This window comes from Pararge aegeria, chromosome 3, assembly GCF_905163445.1.
Source record: "Pararge aegeria chromosome 3, ilParAegt1.1, whole genome shotgun sequence".
Taxonomy (NCBI): domain Eukaryota; kingdom Metazoa; phylum Arthropoda; class Insecta; order Lepidoptera; family Nymphalidae; genus Pararge; species Pararge aegeria.
The window spans coordinates 7,906,774-7,920,647 of record NC_053182.1 but is presented as its reverse complement, the minus strand read 5'-3'; the positions used below and the strand labels follow the sequence as shown (position 1 = coordinate 7,920,647).

The 13,874-nt window shown below is 31.6% G+C and overlaps 3 protein-coding genes across 3 annotated transcripts; 2 read left to right on the top strand and 1 right to left on the bottom strand.

Annotated features, from left to right (window-relative positions):
* The first annotated feature begins 582 nt into the window (after positions 1 to 582).
* Positions 583 to 7,170, top strand: LOC120637409 (tyrosine aminotransferase). The gene is made up of 5 exons (XM_039909241.1): positions 583 to 843; positions 2,611 to 2,939; positions 4,163 to 4,636; positions 5,036 to 5,218; positions 6,131 to 7,170. Exons 1-5 carry the CDS (start codon positions 699 to 701, stop codon positions 6,317 to 6,319), a joined length of 1,320 nt encoding a protein of 439 aa, XP_039765175.1. The 5' UTR covers positions 583 to 698; the 3' UTR covers positions 6,320 to 7,170.
* Positions 7,171 to 10,446: 3,276 nt separating this feature from the next.
* Positions 10,447 to 11,276, top strand: LOC120637254 (ER membrane protein complex subunit 4). Its single transcript, XM_039908996.1, has 2 exons — positions 10,447 to 10,630; positions 10,723 to 11,276. Exons 1-2 carry the CDS (start codon positions 10,578 to 10,580, stop codon positions 11,183 to 11,185), a joined length of 516 nt encoding a protein of 171 aa, XP_039764930.1. The 5' UTR covers positions 10,447 to 10,577; the 3' UTR covers positions 11,186 to 11,276.
* LOC120637255 lies at positions 11,171 to 13,181 on the bottom strand. Its single transcript, XM_039908997.1, has 3 exons — positions 12,987 to 13,181; positions 12,437 to 12,490; positions 11,171 to 11,381 (listed from the first exon to the last, which is right to left on the bottom strand). The coding sequence occupies exons 1-3, from the start codon at positions 13,065 to 13,067 to the stop codon at positions 11,286 to 11,288; spliced, it is 231 nt and encodes a 76-aa protein (XP_039764931.1). The 5' UTR covers positions 13,068 to 13,181; the 3' UTR covers positions 11,171 to 11,285.
* Between the last annotated feature and the right edge of the window lie 693 nt (positions 13,182 to 13,874).

Below are 13,874 nucleotides of genomic sequence, written 5' to 3'. Positions count from 1 at the left end.
ATGTCCGTTTCTAGTTAGTCGACTGTTTATATCGACTTTTTGTATATAATTACTTATATTCTCGTGTTTCGGGGTGATTTAAGCAAATAAAATATCTTGCTTTAACGATGTAGGAAAACATTGTGTTGAAACCTGCACGTTATGGAGTCTGACAGTTCTCCATAACTTTCTCAAAAGCGTGTGAAGCCTGCCAATCCGTACTTGGCCAGCGTGGTGGACAGAAGTCATAACCCTTCTCATTCTGAGAGGAGACCCGTGACTTTAAATGGGCCGGTAATGGGCTGATATAGATGATGTAATGAAGCAGTGTTGTGTTTCGGTCCACTACTAGAGGCATGAACAGAGTTTGTTCATGCCTCTAGTAGTAATTATTTACAAGGCGTCTTATTTTTATAGCTCACCAGTTTAGAAGGATAACAACAATAAATCTATGACGAAGAATTTAAAATGAATTCACTGTTTATTGTGAATATCATTATGGTGTTTATTGCATTAGTGTCGCAGTTAGCAGGGGAGGAATATTTAAATAACAGGCTCCACTGTCGTCATCTCATATACATTTTCAAACCAGTTCCGCCACTTGGTAGCTAGTATCCGTCAAATGTAATATTGATACAAAAGTGAGGTGTAGCGAAAGGCAGACACTATTCTTACTCAAGTGTTGACGCAGATTTTTATATTTCACTAGTTTTGTGCTGATGTCGCGACGTATTCGTAGCAGCCAGGAGTGGGAGGTGCATGCTTCGACTCTAGCCCGCAAAACTTCCAACCCTATACGGCGAATCGTCGAGAATTTAAACGTCGAACCTAATCCTGACAAGGAACTCATTGCTCTTTCGATAGGTAAGCTTTAAAATGCTACGAGACTTCGATAAAACACCTCATTTTAAAAATCAAAATTCTATTTTTAAATATCGGCCAATAGCGATTCGGTCTCCTACGCTGAGCGTTCGGTATCATGGATGGATATGTTTATAAAAGATTACCTACTATTGGGTATAGGGGCCTAGAATGATTTTTTCTGAAAGTCCATAAAATATACAGTGAACATAAAGCTTAACTGTAGTAGTGGTGGTAATTACATTGCTATATATATTTAAGAGTCTTTAGAATGTCTACCTCTGCTACCTCTGTTTGAGTGATGGCATTTGTATGTGTATTATGTATCTACTTTTGTATATATTTATTTAAATAACGTACGTATTTGTTTCATTTTGGTATTATTAGGACACTATTGGACCTATCCCGTTCTCTTGCTGTAAGTCCTTTACAAAGGTTGCCTGTAAGAGATTGCTTGCAGGCCGCCTTTGCTTGCCTGCAATGTATTTTACTATTAACTTCTTACTGTCGGGTTTCCTGTATGTTTTGTTTGCATTAAAGTGTTTGTTCTTCTTCATCTACTTGTAATGTTGCCATATTTCATACAGTTCTTGTTTATTTTATGTTTGCATCACGTTTTATAAAAGTCCAGGGCCCCCTAGGTTCTTATTAAGAAGTAATGAAAAAAAATTGATGAAATAACGTATTTTGTTGTTGTTGTTTCAAAAATTTGAGTGTTTTCCAGTTTTTTGAAAATCCCGCAGTAACCGTTTGTTTTTCCGGGATAAAAAGTAGCATATCTATTTGATATTTTTTTTCCACTACAAGTTAACCCTTGACTGCAATCTCACCTGGTGGTAAGAGATGATGCAGTCAAAAATGGTAGTGGTAGCTTGCCTGTTAGGGAATAAGTATGGTAGTCATATCCCTAATTGATTGCTACGCAACATCGCACCGGAACACTAAATAACTTAGCGGAACGTCTTTGTCGGTTTGCTATTTCTGACTATAATATATACCTGTGCAAAATTTCATCCCGACCAGGTCAGCAGTGCTGGAGTGACGAACATCCATCCATGAATCTTATTGCTAAATATTTAAGCGGATGTTTCACATAGGTATACTATAATAGTAGTAGGATTATGTGCAAGAAATAGTCAAAGAAGTTCACCAGTTTTTCTATGTTTTGCATTGGAATACAACACAACTAAGCCACACCTCTTTTGTATACTTTTCATTTTTTTTAGAACATTAGTACCTTTATGTTATACGATCTACGATCTACGTATTCTCGTTTATAATTTTATTTATATAGAGGTATAGATATATGAGGCATTATGTAAATGTTTATGGAAAGGAGAATATTAGGCTAGGAGGTACTAGTAAGTCAAGGTTAACAAGATGCCCAGTATTTTTTTTCTACGTTATCAATCTATCAGAATTTTATCGTTACGTTGAGGAAATGTTTGAAGATTAGCCTGACAATTCATGATTGGGCAAATTCAATAAGTTGAAAGCACAGATGGAGTAAGTATTTGACTGTCATCAGATCTCAGAATAAATCACAGGAAGGTGTTGATTGACGTCTCTGAATCCTAGTCAATTTAGATTGCTTATACATCAACATATACAAATCAGGATAAAAAAGGTTAGGAAAGTTAGTATAAACGCATGATCAAAAAAAGCTCGAGGTAGTATGGAACCTTACTCAAAGGGAAATACTATTTTAAAGAAATCGGAAGGTAACTGGCACACAAAATACTTATTGGACGTGTATTTTATTTTTGATAGGTGACCCAACCACGTTCGGAAACCTCAACCCTCCGGACCAATTATTGCAAGCTGTTCGGGAAAGCATTGAATTGCATAAAAGTCGAGGCTACGCTCCATCCAAGGGCCACTATGAAGCTAGAGTTGCAGTGGCTAAGTACAGTGCTCATCAAGGCGAAGTTACTCCAGATGACGTAATCTTAACCAGCGGTTGCTCCCATGCAATTGAAATGGTAATCACAGCTATCGCAGATAGTGGACAAAATATACTTATTCCTCGACCAGGATTCTCCATATACCAAACGTTGTCCGAAGGCTTTGGGATAATAACAAAATATTATAATTTGTTGGTAAGTTGGAAATTTAAAATAACCAATATTTGTTTATATTTAATTAATTCCATTATCACTATAAATTTAGTTTCTTAATCTATTTTATGTGATTTGTTATGATATGCACCTCGTCTGAAATTATTTTATAGTGTTATAATAATAATAATGTATTCCAAATAAATAAATAAAAATGTTGGCCATTCAAAGAGACAATGCCGCCAGCCTCTTGGATTTAGTTTAATTTTGGTATCTTGGTTATTTTTGTTAACATAAAAACTAAAATTTCATTGAATAAATTGAAAAGTACGGATTTAAAAGACTTATTTGCTAAAAAGTATTTAATTTAATAATATAAAAGTATTCAATTTGAGTTTGTATTTCCTAAAATATACGATTTATGAATTTTATAATTATAAGTGTTATTAACATCGTTATCTCTTATTTATTTTTACTGTCATTATAAATATACTTATAAGTAACAAAAAAAATAGTCCTTAGGAATGAATATTTATTGCATTAGATGCGAGAGAGAACCCAATCAAAAACTGGTCAAGACTCCAGAGGTACCTACCTATGCCTACCTACCTACCATCGCGAGTATACTAACTCGTAATGAAAACAGCGAGGAAAAGCTTCTTAAGATTTGCTTAGAGGCTTTTAGCTCTAATGTATATAGTTCCATTAACTGTAATGCTTATTGGCACAATAAGAGTTGGGTCAACTTTCCACATAGTGGTAATCTCGAAAGCAAGGTATTTTGTTATTTTTCCATTTTAACTTTCTTAAGATTACTACGTGGGGATCAGTAATATCAAAATTTACTAGTCAATTAACACCAAAGTACTATAATAGAGGCCAGTGATTTACCCTAATACATACCAGTGATAATGATCTAACATTTGTATGACATTATTATTATTACATCACGAAGCTTCATAGTCCAGCAGTTATCACGTCAGTTTCATATTTTCATTATTTGGACATAAAATGCCTTCATAATATTGAACAATGGCATAGTTTAATAAAGGTTTTGTAATAAGGTAAATATAGGATTTTTTGGCACTAAACTTTATTTAATTTGATGTAAATGTAACCACGAACAAGTTTCTACAAGCAGAACAAGTTTCCGTTTTATCGTGGATAATATTTGCATATTTACGCCGCGACCCCTTAAAAATCCTGTATCGTTTGCTTAAGTTTTATTAATATTTTTTCATTTAGGTAAATCTATTACTTTACAGCCTAATGAACATTGGAAAATCGATCTTGATGATTTAGAAAGCCAGATTGATGATGACACTGTCGCTATAGTAATCAATAATCCGTCAAATCCTTGTGGTTCAGTGTATGATAAGGAACATTTATATGAGATCTTAGACATAGCCTCCAGGAATAAAGTGCCCATTATAGCTGATGAGATATATGAGCACTTTGTGTTCTCCAACCGCAAATTCATACCTATATCTTCTTTATCCAAAGATGTTCCAGTACTTACATGTAGTGGACTTACAAAACGATTTTTAGTTCCTGGCTGGCGAATGGGTTGGGTGGTCATTCATGACCGAAATAATGTCCTGGGGAAGGAAATGCGACAGGCTTTGTCTAATTTGTCGATGAGAATTCTTGGACCTAGCGCATTAATACAGACCGCATTGCCGGCAATTCTAGAATATACGCCGCAAAGTTTCTTTGACGAAGTCTTGTTGTTTATCGAGGTGAGTTAAAAGGCTTCCTGCTTATTTGTTGTTGTTTTCTTGAAATTGCAACTTATTTATTTAATGCAAATCATTCATAGATGCTTTAATGTTGTAATCACTAAGGTAGAAATCACATTTTTGTCTTTAATTCTTAGATTGGGACAAAATGATTTTGACAGACAATTTTCGTCTTCGCGTTACGAACTTTTAGCCCCCGATCAATTTGCCAATAACTTGTGCTTTTAATATTTAATGAGTGTTTGCTACAGAATAATTTCATCTATTTTCTGTACACCTGTTAATACTGCTTTTACTATTAAATTATTATGACGTGGTACACCCATCCTAAGAACTTACTTCATTTACCCTTTTCTTTTACCTTTTACTTTATTTACGCAGTGTTTTTTTTTGTTTCAGACACAAGCCAAACTCGCCTATAAAGAATTGCGGGATGCACCAGGTTTGCGACCAATTGAGCCTCAAGGAGCTATGTATATGATGATAGAAATAAAAATGCTCTTATTTCCTGAATTTAAAGATGAATGTCAGTTTGTGGAAAGCCTCGTGACTGAACAATCTGTTTTCTGTTTGCCGGGACAGGTATTGTTTCTCAACCTTGCTTTATAAATATGTAAATATTTGCGCGTTGTAATAAATTTTCTGTGCCGTTCTAGTATAGTAACGTAGATAAATTAAATTAAATTATTATTATTTAGAACATGAGCAATTATCACAGAACCTTTATCAAAAATCCGTTACACACCCTCTTAGGGATCGCTGTAAAATACACCTTTACCACCACCTGCGTTAAACATGGACTCATTGTAATGAGAGTACAAGCGATTCCAACTATAAAAAACAAAACTAGATGGAAAAATTATTAAAAGTAACCTAAAGAATAAAATTGACAGCCCTAACGGTTATTGTAATTATTTGAAATCAAATTTAAACGTGCAATTTTGTCGGTGTGTACCAAATTGTGAGTAGTGTTTTATTGTTATCTGGGACATTTTAACCGTTTTTCAGTTACCATAGCATATCCTTTCATTAAGGCCTTTAATCCAGTAGTGGACCGTTATAGGCTATTGGTGATAGTATACGTGACACCATTTCACTATACAATATACACAGATATATACACAGCTGATGTTAGGGTTGCCAAAGCTTTCATAAAAATATTTACATTTATTTATTTAAAAGTATTGATTCCAGGAAAAAGTTCTGGAATAAACGTTTATCATTACGTATCATGAATACAAAAAAAATACCCCCCTTCCAACTAGCCTTGTTTATGAAACTCCTATAAGTTTCAGGCCAGTAGGTTTGCAGGTGTCTGTCGGTCAGTCAACCTATTATGTAGTGATCAAATATATATGAATATAAATATATAAAATAAGTAGTGTTTTTTATGTTGCATTAGATTTTTATAATTAGTGATTAATTACATGAAATGCGGTGTAGGTGTTTGTAAAATGATATCCACTAAATAATGTTTTGTTTTTTGTTTTATAGTGCTTCGAGTATCCTAACTACATGCGGATTGTATTAACGGTACCAGAAGATAAACTAAGAGAGGCGTGCCAGAGGATAGTAAAATTTTGCAAAGATCATGTGATAGGAGAAAAGAGGAAAGAAATAGAAAACAATGATATCGCGAACGATGTAAAAGTTATATGTGATGATATAACCAATGTCCTGTAACTTATAAAGGAGTTTTAATGAGTATAGACAATTATAACTATTTGCATTAACTAGAGTATAGAGTATCATATATCTAGTGGAGTTATAATTAATATTGCACTCGATAATAATTTAATTTAGAAATTGCGATGTAAACTTTGAAAATGTTGTCATTAGATACACATTTTGCTTGTAAGTAAAACATCATTCTAGAAACCGTTGTTCAAATCAGACTCTTACAGCAGTCTGTGTGATAAAAATAATATTGCATAGTCTACCAAAAAAACTGCAAAAATGTACTTGTAAAATGTGCGGTACAGAATATATTTTTACAATATATAGTCTGCTTAGGTACTTATAAGTTTAAAGACTGTTGAAGATGTATGTTCCCCTTTACATTAAATTACGTAACTTAACGTGATTTAACTGCCAGCCCGATTTGAAAAATCATTTGGTATAAGTATAACGCCGTCTTGTTAATTTTTAAGGTGTTTGCGTCATTGCTGTTGGGATATTTAGTTCATCAACACTTTGTGGGACGTCGTAATAACACGAATACGTTTGAATTGAAACGACTATTAACTTGAAAATCATTCCAATCACACAGGAAATATTATTGTAAATATTCAGATTATTGTCAATAATAATATTACAGGCAGGCATTTCAATTTTATATATTAATTGTATGTACTATGTACTTATAGATAAGTATAGGAGAAAACCATTCTTCGAATGTTTTAAGAACGCCACTAGGCTTTTTTTAATTAGTGGTGAAGATAAATTGTATGGTTGTGATTACAGTTACTATTGTAGGTTGATACCTACTTTTACCATAATATTTTCATCAACTTTTTTGTATAAATGAATGTTTGTACAGGGATTAAATACTATTATGTAATAAATATGAAGTTTTTTTATTTACTTGCAACCTATATATATACCTATACAAAATAGATTAGCTATTTAAATATTGAAAATTATAGATCAGGCTTCAATAATTTAATAATAGACATTATTAAATTATTTATATGTTGGGTACCTACACCTAGTACCTACTGAGCAACATGAATATTATTATAACCTTTCAAAGTAAACTTATTCATATTTTAAGTACGCAGAACGGATATTAAAGATTCAGTCGAATCTATTTTTTTAAATCAACGTTTAAGAATAAAACGTAGGCACAACCAAATTTTTGGTTTAATAAATGTTATAGTAAACACATTTAAAGATTTAAGTTAAATACATAATAATTTAAATTAAGTAGATAGGTATTTAAAATAACAACTATTATTTTCTTTCATTAAAATTTAAAATAATTATTGGTAAGCTAATATCTAATACCTATAAAGCTATATAATGTTTGGCAAAAAAGAGTAAATACTGCCAAATTACAAAAAAAATCAAGCATCATATTCCAACTTCCAATACTATGCAATGCCCATGTACATATTCCCTCTTGACTAATTAAGCTTCGTATATTTTAGGCTATTTATCGCAATGAAAATAAATATTTGCGAGTACCTATACAAAATAATTAAAGACACAATACTAATATTAGCATATGCATCAAAGACAAAATAAACACTGAAAAAAATATTGTACATAATAATAAAACTAACAAATATTGTAAAAGAACTGAATAGGCAAGCGAAAAGTCAAAAACAAAAATTATTTGAGTGGCGCGATACAAAAAATATGAAATCTTATTCAGAAATATTTGTGTTAGTTTTTCTCGCGGTCAATATGTTCAACTCGGGACACTTCAATCTCACCCCTAAACTATACAAAGCCTTAAAATATATCTCGTGCTAGAATTGGGTTTTTTTCAGTCTCGTTTAACTATCTACTGGGAAATACGTCATTCCGAAACCATTCACCTGTTTAAACATCGCTTAAAAAATTATTACTTATCTATGTAATTGAGTATTATGTAAGTTTATAATAGCATAAATATATATCATATATATCTATTTTAGTATATATAAATTTATATCGGTATTTGTGTAGTTAATATGTAAATGTAGTATGTGTGTTCATGTAAGTTTATTTTATTTTTTTGTAACATACTTTATGCACCATCCACTTTCGACTTTTTTATCAGCTTCGTACGCTCAGGTTGCCTTTAAAAGATCACTTTTAGTGATAAGGCCGCCTTTGCAGGGTGCAAAGGCGGCCCTAAGTACTATTACTGTTTTCCTTGTATTTTTCCTATTGTGTTCTGTTGCAATAAAGTTTTTATATTCTATTCTATTCTATTCTACTATAAATTTACTATTTTTGAACTAACGACAATTTTTTTTTTATGCTTGCTTTACATTTAAGACTTTCTACCTCGAGTAATTTCAAACTACGAGCTTTAAGTATCTACGTGCGCAGTTACAAACTGGCAAATACATAGGAATGTGCTTATGAATGAGTAGGTAGGATAATATTAAAAGTTAATTAATATTTATTTATTCTTGTAAACATAACCCTACGTTACATAAGAGGTAGACGTTTATTTCATTTAATGAAAACAACTTGGAATTGATATGAAAATGACAAGATGACGTCATGTTACCAAAAAGCACTTAACGTTTGTAATGCAAGTTCGAATTGGCTCTCTAATGTCTACTATCATCGCTGAACGTTGTATTATATTATCATTGTTGAGGTTTTTACAGAATATTGATGATCATTTATAATTGAGGGTGGTCAAGAAACTTAGGTCATATGAAACTGTTATTTTAAAAACAGTAGGTACTGAACCCTTACTTTTGAAACGGGCGCAATATATCATTCAAGTTTCAGCTTCATGCGAGAATCTGCATGAGAAAAGGAAGTTAGACCTATATCTATACGTAGTAGCTATTAATAAATGTAATAACAAACACATTTCTCTTCTTTTAATACTTTTGTATCACACCCAAGTAGTTCCTGTAGTATGAAGTAAGCAAAATATGGAAGTAGGTAGTCAACGTCGGCAAACTGTCTTACTTTTCTGACTTCATCCTACGCAGCCTACGCAGTGCGTAATTCTATTGTATTGCAACGAAACAGTAATATTTACTTTTAAAGCTTCCCAATATTTTCCAGCCTATCTATAGACATTGTTAATTTATTTTCACTTACAAAACCCATATTTTGAACGTCTCATTAGAATGCTATCATAACTCATAATAAATTAAAACTTTTATCATACCTACCGACCTTTCATTTTAGGTGAATTTTCCTGTCTACTGACGAATGACGATTCTTTTTTTGACAAGGCTGTTTTTCTAATATCGAATCTTTGTCTCATTCAAGTAGTTTTGTTGATGAGATATGAAAAGAGACAAAAATAGTTTACTCTGCAGTATGTGTCTGTTTCAAAGCTACGTCTTTGGAAGTTGGAACTCGCATGTCGTTTTGTCTTTTTGACAATTGTTTTATAGGAACTATGGAGGGTAGAGGTAAGGAGAGTCATCTTATATGGGAGAAAAGTTGAAAAAGTGTCCAGTTGTATGCGCTAAATAACAGTTCAAAGGCGCTACATTTGCATCAGGGTAACTCTTAAAAGAAGCGCCAAATATAAATATTGTTAGAGTAGGCTTGAAAAATAAACAAGGAAGTATGGAGATACAAGGAAGTAAGGTTATATTTACCACAATATTTTGTACAACGTAAGTTGTTGAAATTCTCAATAATTAACTACTTTAGTCGATAATGAAATTAAATTTTTTAACTCGGCATACTTCAATTCATCTACGATTGCTACATTCATACCATACCCTGTGCATCCACCAGCGCCATTGTGTAGGATTTTTGAACTGTTATTTAGCGCATACACTGGACACTTTTTCAACTTTTCTCCCATATAAGATGACTCTCCTTACCTCTACCCTCCATATGCGAAAGACCATGCCTGGTGGTGCTGTACATATACCTATTTACCTAATATTAAGTACACTTTGTGATTCAGAATACCGTCAGTTCTATAGCAAAGTCTATAGCAAATCGGTGCTGCCCTGTCAAAATATCATGATAGAATTATGAAATTTTTGTTATTATGATAGTTGGTCTAGTTACAACTTTTCAAAATATTCAATCGTTATCAAATATTTTATATAGCTACACTTATTCTGTGAACTGTCATCTGTCATCAAAAATACCAAAAGATTTAATTTATTAATAATCTGTGATTCTGTGGATTGGACTTCGTTTGGTTTGGAAATCGAAGAAATTGAAAAGAGTAGAAATCTAGCCGATAATAATAAACATTTTAATAAATAATCAGTGAATTTAGTAACATTAGAAGATGTCGCAAGTAAAGTCTAGCAAAAAAAATAAGTGGGCCTTGGATTTCAACAAGTAAGTAAAAAATAGTGATATAGTGAAGTTTGATCATTTAGTTCCAATAAATTTCAAAGTAAATGCATACAATAATCTTTTCTTAATTGCAGGAATAAAACACAGACAACTGAGTTGCCCTCTCCACCAGGGTATAGTCAATCGACTAACGCTAATTACACAGAATCTTCAAAAGATACTGATTCTAATCTTCTCTTGATCAAAAAGCTCTGGGATGTTGCTCTTGGACCTCTAAAGCAGGTGCCTATGAATCTTTTCATAATGTATATGGCGGGCAATTCTATTTCCATATTTCCAATTATGATGGTGGGAATGCTTATTGTTAGACCGGTAAAAGCTTTATTTTCAACACAAAGTACGTTTAAGATGGTAGAAGGAACTCAAGCAGTAGGTCAAAAGTTTGTGTACATTATTGGAAATATTGTGAATATATTTCTCGCTCTATATAAATGTCAGAGCATGGGACTTCTGCCTACACATTCTAGCGATTGGTTAGCATTTGAGGAACCTATAACAAGGGTTGAACATATTGGAGGAGGATTATCCATGCTATAAAGAAATTTTATTTTTTCAGCTACCTTTATTTATATTTAAATCATTTTAACTAGTAAATGTTATTTACAGAAAATTAAATTCATTCATTAATGCAGTTGTTTCAATCCTTGCCTTTCTTGCTGAATTCTTCTAGTTTTTCTCTTACATAACATTGAGCTTTTTCAAATAGTGCCTTGGGATCTTCTACTTTGTCAATCTAAAAAGAATACACAAGTTTAGGTTTGTAACATAGTAAAACTTTAGGGCACCAGTCCAAAATGCAATTCTATATTTAATACAAAGGAAACTATTGTTAGTCAATATAATCTGTCTTAAATATTATGTATTGAATGCCATGTGTAAATCAAAATAAACTTCTCAAAAATAATATATCACAATAACTTCTATTCTTGGTTCAAATAACTTTACTCAAAACATTGAATAAAACCAACCATTTTCATTCTTATTTTTTCTTATCATTCTTGTCACAGTTCTGAGATGCTTTCTTGCAAAACCAATCGACTGCTGTCTGCATCCAGAAAATATCCAACAATGTAAAAATAATCATTAACAGAAATTGATAATCACAAAAGAGGCCATATTAATGGTCTGTTTATTTGAACCAGGAATAAATAAAGCACTACAGATAGAATATAAAATGATAGCTACTCAAGAGTAATGTTATCAAATGAACATTTGCCATGTTATCAATTATATCAACATTGCCTCTTCTGTGATTCTAGTATTCATTTAAAATTTGAATAAGATGTTTGTTAGTCATCTTTTATTGCATAGGTTTCCAATGTGTGCATGTACTATAATTTCTACCATCAGATTGCTTGTTAAGCAGTTTTTCCAGATTTTTATCGCTAACATGTGATTTTTGTTATTATTAATGCTTGGATGGGAGCATTGTTTTAAGCTCTGAAACCATCTACTGTGAGCATTTGACAGAGAATACAGTGGCCAGCAGTGTTACCTTAATAAGCTTGTTAAGAACTCTTTCTACTTAGTTTGTTACTGCATAATGTAATATTATTTATTGTTTTAGATAAAATAAACTAAAATAGAATAGTTCCTAATTCATTGTCCTTTAAATAATTTTAATATTATAAGAGCTGATTTTTCAAGCACCAAATGTTTTCCTGACGTCTGATGTTTTGACCGTTGTTGTATACAAAATCAGTAGAACCTATTCCTCACTTACCTGAGCAAATGACAAATCAGCTATTAGTTTAATTTAATATTTACTTTACGAAATATGATGTGTACCTGATAATTTTGTGCAATGTACACACCAGTGTAGATACCGGTTCCAAAAATTATCTGAAACAAAACAATGGCTTTAAGTTAATAGTTTGAGTATATTAATTATTTTCTTATAAGCCCAAGAAGTGCAGAAAATAAAAGTGCTTTAATAAAAGTGTAAAATAAAAGTAGCTTTTGGTTGTACCCACATAAGAAGTAGGCTATTTTCTGATTCTAACTTTGCTCTGTAAAAAAGGACCACCTAACAAATCACACACACTTTTGCATAATAAATAACAGTTGTGTGACAATTTATAATCATTTAATTGTTTAATGAATTTTTTGGTAGGATATAAGTAAGAATTATTAATAGGTGCAGTTCAGAAAATAAAAAGATATACCTTATGTTTATGAAGCCAGGACTAGATGTAACTAAATGTTGATTTGTATACATATTAGTCTATTAAATTGTATTATTTTTTATGCCAAATATTAATAGTGTTTATACATATTTTATCTCATTTGCCAATTAAAAACTAATTGATTAAATGGTGCAGACATATAATAAACTTACACTATTCTTTATCAACCATGGGAAACAACCCATAGCTGGTGGTTTGTTATTACAAACATCAATTGGTTTCTTGCAAGTCATTTTATGTAGAGTAGTCTATTTGAAACAATCTTCATATTATACTATCCATTCTATAATTTTGTGAAAATTTAATGTGAGAAACATTTACTTCATTAACAAAATGAGGGTTTCTAAATTTGAAAGTTTCTGTCAAAATAAACCACAAAAATCAAGAAGCTCAGATTGCCAAAATAAAAAATATTAATTATGGAAACAGATTGGTGGAACTAAAAAAAAGTTGGTAATATATTATTTACAAAAATAAAATAATTATATTTTATCTATTTTCAAAGTCAAATCATGACATTTATTTACTTGTTGAAGTTCAGGTTCACTACCTAAGTACCTAATAATTCAAGTTAAACTATGATTCACTATGATATTTTTGTCACTGCTAGAGCAAAGGAATTGTTGAAGCTATAGTAGATACAACTCCAATAGTTATAGTATATGAACAAAAACAATTATATTAAAACTTTAAATTAGTGATTAGACAATGGATGAGCTGAATATATAATTTAAAGAGGTTTGTAAGGATGCTAAGCGTGGTAGATGAACTCTAAAGTAATTATTATTACGACTGTATTGTACTATGTATTAAATACGTAAGAATAATAAAGAAAATTGAATATTTACTTACAAACGTACTCACCAGTCCTTTCAACATTGTTAATAATTTGCGCCTAAAACCGAATCGAATGTTATGATAGCGTGGCTAGTGGATAAATGATTAGCAGTAAATTCGTTGCAATTCAAGAAGAGTAGATTATTTTTAACGATACCTAAGTATTTATAAATGTTACAAAAACCATCTAGATTTGATGATCT

Excerpts from the sequence above, each read along its gene's own strand:
- LOC120637409 (XM_039909241.1), top strand. The coding sequence starts at position 699 with ATGTCGCGACGTATTCGTAGCAGCCAGGAGTGGGAGGTGCATGCTTCG. Across the intron at positions 844-2,610 it reads ACTCATTGCTCTTTCGATAG|GTGACCCAACCACGTTCGGA; the intron begins GTAAGCTTTAAA and ends TATTTTTGATAG. Across the intron at positions 5,219-6,130 it reads TTTTCTGTTTGCCGGGACAG|TGCTTCGAGTATCCTAACTA; the intron begins GTATTGTTTCTC and ends TTTGTTTTATAG.
- LOC120637254 (XM_039908996.1), top strand. The coding sequence starts at position 10,578 with ATGTCGCAAGTAAAGTCTAGCAAAAAAAATAAGTGGGCCTTGGATTTC. Across the intron at positions 10,631-10,722 it reads TGGGCCTTGGATTTCAACAA|GAATAAAACACAGACAACTG; the intron begins GTAAGTAAAAAA and ends TCTTAATTGCAG.
- LOC120637255 (XM_039908997.1), bottom strand. The coding sequence starts at position 13,067 with ATGACTTGCAAGAAACCAATTGATGTTTGTAATAACAAACCACCAGCT. Across the intron at positions 12,491-12,986 it reads CATGGTTGATAAAGAATAGT|ATAATTTTTGGAACCGGTAT; the intron begins GTAAGTTTATTA and ends GTTTTGTTTCAG. Across the intron at positions 11,382-12,436 it reads ACATTGCACAAAATTATCAG|ATTGACAAAGTAGAAGATCC; the intron begins GTACACATCATA and ends TATTCTTTTTAG.